Genomic DNA, 6,976 nt, shown 5'->3' with positions numbered 1-6,976 from the left:
CGGGATGTAGCCAGAGAGCGTGAGAGTCCTCCCAACTGCAAGTCCCAACTCCCAGTCCAGATACCTCCTTCCCCAGGCAGCCGCGAAATGCCGAAATCCCCCTCGATCAGGACCAGACACGGTCAGATTTCAACGGCCGCGTGCCCGAATATTTGGCCATTCTTCTACCGGCGGCGCCGCCGGTGATGGCCGGGCGGGGTCATCTGGCCCGGCAAAATTTTCGCATGCGTACAGCGCAGGGGAAACTCCTGCCAGATGCGACTTTCTTTGCCCGGCGTGGACGGTTTCCTCTATGGCGTCGCATACTCGGTTTCTCTCATGATATCAATAGCGCCCATTGCACAAGCCAAGAGGAGGAGGCTAGAAAAGAGAAGAGCAAGGACCGAAGGAGAAACGGAGGAAGCAAAGGTTGCCATACGCTGGTACTTTATGTATTCGTATTTGTGGTATTGCTGTTTCTGTTTGCGCTTGCTGTCGATTCCTCATGGTTGTGTCATCTGCAGACTGCAGCCGCGCTGCGGGAGAAGAGGCCGGGGAGAGCACGCGGAGCCAAAGGGCCCAAGCATCTTGTGGAGTTGTCGTGATTAACTTCCACGCGAATTGCCAAGAGCCCAAGACGGCAAGACCTCGGCGGCGGCAGACTATCGAGCACGCGCTAGCGTCTCGGTGCCACCGGATAGATAGCTTTGTCCTCGTTTTGGTGGAACAGGTTGGCAATAATTAGTTTCCTGCTCTTCCTCTTGCTTCTTTAAACGGCTGCTTAATGTGCTTCCGTCTAGGCATTCTGGTTTTGATATGTTGCTCTGCTTCGTGCTTCCATCACAGACTCTTAATTGGTTAATGCTTCTGAACATGCCTCAGGAGTATTTGATGAATTGCACATCAATTATGAAGTTTTGGGTGAAATAATAAGTAATATACTTACTGCATCTAACAAGAATTTAGTTAAACTGCACAACTGTTTTCCCATGAATTAAAATTGCACTACTCTCTAGACGATAATAAAGCCTTAGCTCTTGTCTGATAGTTTATAGGAAAATAAAGGCACAAATAGCTCTTGTCTGCTAGTTTATAGTAGTCCTTAATACCTCTTAGATATGAGGAAACTGAAATCCTTACAGTTGACAGTATACATGTTGTGTGTGACAAATCGTGTATTGAATTTCTAATTTATCAAGTGGATTTCGTAAATTTATTCAGTTGGTTAACAATTTCAGGACTCAAGAGGCAATGCCAGCACCAGCCCCACCAATTAGTCTGGGAGCTCCAACTCCTTATATAACATCTCATGGATCCAAAGTTGCACGCCTACACATGTATGACTGGATTGTGCTAGTTCTTCTAGCTGTATTGGATGGAGTTCTTAATATAATAGAGCCATTCCATCGCTTTGTCGGATCAGAAATGATGACAGACCTCAGATACCCCATGAAGGACAATACAGTACCATTTTGGGCTGTGCCGGTAACATACTGTTCTCTTGTAGTGTTACCTTGTCAATTCCGATGAACCTCTTGAATACCTTTTCTTCAATCACACTTATTCAGATAATTGGTATTATTGGTCCTATCATTATCATAACAGCGATATACTTTAAGAAGAGAAATGTATATGATCTGCATCATGCCATACTAGGTACACCCACTTTCTTGCCTGATTCGTCGTGCTAGTTTATCCATTTATTACTTATTCTCAAATCTAGCTTGTCCTGGCAGGTCTCCTATTTTCAGTGCTTATCACTGCTGTTTTAACTGATGCGATCAAGGATGGTGTTGGGCGACCACGCCCAGATTTCTTCTGGCGTTGCTTCCCTGATGGAATACCTGTAAGATTCATAACTTCTAGCCAGACCTTAATAATTACTCGCTTGAAGCCCTTGTGCAATTACATTGCATGTGAATTGTATAAGAGAGCTTATGAATTTACTTGGCCTTTAGGATTATAACAACTTTACTACAGGCGCCATATGCCATGGCGAGGCGAGTGTTATTAAAGAAGGTCATAAGAGCTTTCCAAGTGGTCATACTTCATGTAAGTGACATTATTCTTTACAAATATAGGGATTAGCCCCATGTTACTAGAATTAACGGTTTGGGAAATGTCCTATTTTATGATTGCGCTAACTACCTTCTCAGCAGTTTAGTGAACATAATAATTGATGCCTCTTTTTCTAGGTTCCAATCTTTGTTTTAGCTACTGCTGAATATTTCTTAATCAGCTAATAGTATTGGACAAGATGTTTCATATGTTTTGTATACAATGTCTCTTTAATAGAGTTCTCAAGAAACAAATATATTGGTGTTTTTTCCATTTCTATCTGTCCATGTGATCCTCTTAGCCCTTTATGTCAAATATTGCATTCTTCTTTCACTCTTCCATTGAGTGTACAAATTAAAAGTTGAAGTCAGCCGACACAAAAGATTGCTGCTGCAAATGATAGTACGAATTATCTTGATAATATAAAAATGTGATGCTGATAATTTGCTGTATAAGCATAATCTACATATATTGACAAAGTAGCCCATCAACCCGTGCTCCTACATGGATATTAATTTTAATAAACATAAGTGTTACAAGTTTGTGGATAAATTTAGGACCTGCGACTAACAAAAGTTGCTTATCTTTGTTATCCCTCGTTTATTCTCGTATTCTAAATCAATACTCGTATAGGTGCTTCGTAATCTTTATGTGATTGTGATAAACTAAAATTACCAACTACTCTATATGTTTTTCTGTCCCCATTCATAGTCGTTACCCTTTGGATTGCACTTCCATGCATATTTGACATGTGGTTAGTTAAATCCTTAGCTTGAGCTATGTGTTTAACATGAAAATCAATTATACTCATCGCTTCTTGCATACATGTATACGCGGTCTGCATTGTGACACACATTATGCAGTATACCTTGTGTTTGTTTTTTTATATCAACAATTGAAGTAGTGAGTAATGCCAAAGGTAAGTAATTTAGAAACAGATTTAGAAAGTTATTTTATATGTGAACTAGATTATTTCTCATAAGATGAAGATTTAGAGGGTTATTTTAGGTTATTTTTTCATAATGAAAGAAAAGAGGTGGATAATTTAGATATAGCTATAGGGGTTACTTTACACTATTTTTCAAAATGGTGGAGATGAGTACTTATTTAGAAAATAAAATAGATCCAATATCTATTATTATCAATGATAATTGGAGTCTATAGAATTGATGGCTAGTTGTTTCTATTTTTTGTGAGAATTTCTAGGATTTATCTTATTTTCTAGCGTGTCTTGTAAGAATTAACATGGGGGTTCAAAAAGGAATAAGTAATTGGTACTAATAAGATTAACACTTGCTAGAAGAGACAATAAAACAAAAGCTAAACTATCATTTCCACACATAGTCGTGGCCCTAGGACCGGCAGGCTCCATCTCCGCGTTAGTGGCTAGCTCAAACGCCGAGGACCCAATTGGTCTCCAGAGTCGTACTTCCCCTCAAGCTGTTTTGTACCAGTGTGTTGTGCGTCCTGTTCCTAGTAATTGTAAGATTAGCAGTTTATTTGTTTATACTTGGCTGCTCAATGTACTTTACTATTTCCGGCCCCACCTTGAAATATTATGGCATGCTAGTTCGCGTTGGTGGTAGTAATGCTGCTCCATTTGATTCCCTCAAGCCATACAGTGGCCTCAATCTCGTTCTCAGTTCATATTTACCTGCTAACTGTTTCAAAATCTCATGGAGGTTCATTAACGTTTCATAGCACAAGTTATTCTTCTCTCTCGAGTCATATGAGCTTTTCATTCCAGCTGTTATTGTTTGGTGGATTACTCAAAGATTTATGTTTATCTTAGGGTCTTTTGCTGGCCTTGGCTTCCTTTCATGGTATCTGGCTGGTAAAATCAAAGTATTCGATCGTAAAGGGCATGTTGCAAAAGTCTGCATTGTCCTTTCCCCTCTGCTTCTTGCAGCCTTAGTGGCAGTTTCTCGAGTTGATGACTATTGGCATCACTGGCAAGATGTATGTACTGGTGGATTACTTGGTAAGTCTTAAGTAATACCCCCTCCCATTCCCTCCACAGGCACCACAAAGAAATGGAAATGTTAATGTACATATGGTTCTTTTATGAAATGTATGTACATACGATTCTCAAAGTTTAAGTTATTGTTGCAATGTGCAGGGTTGACGGTTGCTTCCATTTGCTACCTGCAGTTTTTTCCACTACCATCTGATGAAAAAGGTATGCTTCTAACTCTGTCCTTGATAAATTGTGCTCAATGTTCTGTCCATATTTGCTGATCTCAAATTATAGTGAATACTTGGTTGGGGGTGTCTATCCTGGGTTTACTTGAGGTTGTCTCCAAGTAATGAAAAAACAATCAAGCTTGGACTTGAAAGATAAATAATCACCCAATGTTTATGTATAATTTGTGAGGTGCCATACGTTTGGTGAATGATGGCAATCATGCTGTGAACTAATGATCAAATGTTTATGAAAGGAAGAGTTTCATTTTTAATCAAATGACAATCCCCTTTTGATATAAACCTACTGCAGCTGGACTAACATCCCTGAAGAATGTTTTTAACTAAATAATTGGGGGTATCGTTGATAGATATTTTCAATTTCAACAGTTGTAACAATACTTATGGAAGTTATTTTTAACCTGCCACTCTGCCTGCAGGAAAACTTGCACCTAGGGTCTTTCTTCTGTTCCTTGATCTTTTTAACTCTTCCTAAATTGGACACTTGTGTCTAGCATCTAGCATGCTCCTGCTTTGGCAGTGCCATGAGTATAGAGAGATTGACAAAGGTGCTACGTAGTACTGCTGTTAGTTAGTAAGAAAGCCCCTGGATGTGGCAGGCTGTGTGGGAAGAGGACTAGTACTAACACTTGTATTGGCAGGGATCATGCATGAAAATAGGACACGGTGCAGTGCCTTGATTTTTGACAGTTTGTCCTGGTATACACCCTGTCATTGCTAGTCCTTGCACGAACTAAGATGGTGAGTTCAATGTGCATGGCAAGGAGAGAAGATAGGTTTAGGTTAAAGGACTAAGAAACAAATCTCAAAAAATTATATTAGTAGTTGGCAGCCTAATCCTGTGCACAGGGATCCTCCAATAAAAAGTTGAAAAATGTCAGCCATTCAAAGTAACAGATAGGTACAAACCAAGTTTGCAGGCTCTCTAGTCTCATGGGCTCAATTAGACTGTGCTGTTTACTACCACGGGCAACCAACTGTGCCCTTCGCTCGCTGTCCTGGAAACTTGTATCCATTATGCATTATTTTCATAGAATGGTTTACTTCGCAAAACTCACATGTCGGTATTGGATACTCCACGGATAGTCGGATACAGATACTCCGAGATATGTATCCCAGGTGTATCGAAAATTTACTCAATTTCTAAATACTAATAAGAATAACCTAGATGCTCCTGAGATACCTCACCGGTACCTATGGGATACCTTGACACCTATCACCGTTCATTTGCTCAGTATAAGGGCCCTTGTCAGATCCAATGGTGGCTAGTTCAAATGCTTTTGTATCTACCGATGGTGGTCAAAACAGAGGATTTCCTGTCGCCAACAACCTAGCTATTGCAACTGGGGTCTTGGCTCCTTGTTGGTCTGAATGTTACGTCCTAAACAATGTTATGTTTTTTATTTTGGAAAATGGTGTATTGATGGTACATCATCAGTCTATTTCTTAAAGTTTAGTGGAATGACTCTATTTTTCATACTAATTATTAAAATTCTATTGCCATTAAAATATTGATTGATAGAGTTTGTGAGGAATGACGTGATGATAGATTAACACATTACATTCCACAAAAAAAAAAGAGATGATGAGAGTGTTCGGTTGGCATTAAGTTCGCACTGTAGCAGCTAAAAACACTGTAGCAGCTGGTTTTTTTTGTGAGAGAAAAATATTGCTCCGGCTAGAAAAAAAAAGCTGGCTGGCCAGCCGAATGTGGGCAGCCGAACAAGCTATGATGGACCAACTCATTTCTCAAACCAAACACCCTAAATATCATGTACCTGTGTCTGTACCGTGTATCTGGGCATCACAGGTGGGTTATTCTATGAATTATCTTAGATTCTTTCCCTTTTTTTAATGTGATGATATGTAGTTCTCCTGTAGAAAACAAAAATAGCGAGGAATACTTACGACCTATGAGAATTGAGTCCTTAGAGTTAGTAAAAGTATCATGTGTCCTTTTTTAATGATTGTTAAATGTTAATAGTTTCACCTTATTCTATGGTCAGGATTGTGGCCTCACGCATATTTCCGACACATTGGTGAGCCAGAGGGTGACAACCAAGTGCAACCCACGTACATGAGCCATCGCAGCTCGATTCATAACGGTTCCTTTCACAGTCCTGATGCAGTGGAAATGAGGAGCACGAGCCAGGCACTGGATTTCATGGAAGCTGGTGGGAGAGTCCAATGATGGAGTAATAACACTAAGGGCCACAGCCCACAGACCATTGTAATATAACCGTGCTTAGTATAGCATGATTTTGTTCGATTCCTTATTATGTAACTTCCAAAGCATATATAGAATATAAAGCACATGTGTCTCTGGTGAGAATTCTTGACTATTAGATTCTATCTCCTTTTGGAACATATATTTGATATGACGTCGATGCGTCATGAGGCACAAAGAAGCATGAGCTTATATGTATTTTGGAGGATCTTAAAATGCGGTCCCTTCAGCATCAGAATGAGCCACAAACAGGTTGTTGGAAGCAGATGGCTTCGGCATCCTGTATAGTATGATGATCACTTTTCTGCTAGTGTCCTCTGAAGTGCAATTGATTACTGCGTTGCTGTGATCCGGCTGCCATGTGATTCAGGTGATGAACAATACACGAAGGAATTCATTCGGTGCAATGGGGTTTGTTGGGAGTTGGGACTGGAACCATTATCGCAGCATCATGTTCCTCTACAGTAGTGGCCAGATTTGAACGGATCCATTTCAGGCACCTGCACAACA

At 40.2% G+C, this 6,976-nt stretch overlaps 1 protein-coding gene across 3 annotated transcripts; it reads left to right on the top strand.

Annotated features, from left to right (window-relative positions):
• The first annotated feature begins 340 nt into the window (after positions 1-340).
• Positions 341-6,581, top strand: LOC136450378 (lipid phosphate phosphatase 2-like). 3 transcript variants are annotated; one of them, XM_066450779.1, is made up of 10 exons: positions 341-422; positions 504-709; positions 1,218-1,316; positions 1,403-1,464; positions 1,585-1,635; positions 1,716-1,825; positions 1,938-2,031; positions 3,830-4,018; positions 4,157-4,216; positions 6,246-6,581. In XM_066450779.1, the coding sequence occupies exons 3-10, from the start codon at positions 1,231-1,233 to the stop codon at positions 6,428-6,430; spliced, it is 837 nt and encodes a 278-aa protein (XP_066306876.1). In that variant the 5' UTR covers positions 341-422; positions 504-709; positions 1,218-1,230; the 3' UTR covers positions 6,431-6,581. The 3 variants fall into 3 exon arrangements, with proteins under 3 accessions (XP_066306876.1, XP_066306874.1, XP_066306875.1); XM_066450777.1 differs by having other exon boundaries at positions 1,218-1,464; positions 1,548-1,635; XM_066450778.1 differs by having other exon boundaries at positions 349-408; positions 1,218-1,464; positions 1,548-1,635.
• Positions 6,582-6,976: the final 395 nt, after the last annotated feature.

Source organism: Miscanthus floridulus, chromosome 5 (genome assembly GCF_019320115.1).
Source record: "Miscanthus floridulus cultivar M001 chromosome 5, ASM1932011v1, whole genome shotgun sequence".
Classification (NCBI taxonomy): Eukaryota; Viridiplantae; Streptophyta; class Magnoliopsida; order Poales; family Poaceae; genus Miscanthus; species Miscanthus floridulus.
This window is presented reverse-complemented; position numbering and strand designations above follow the sequence as displayed.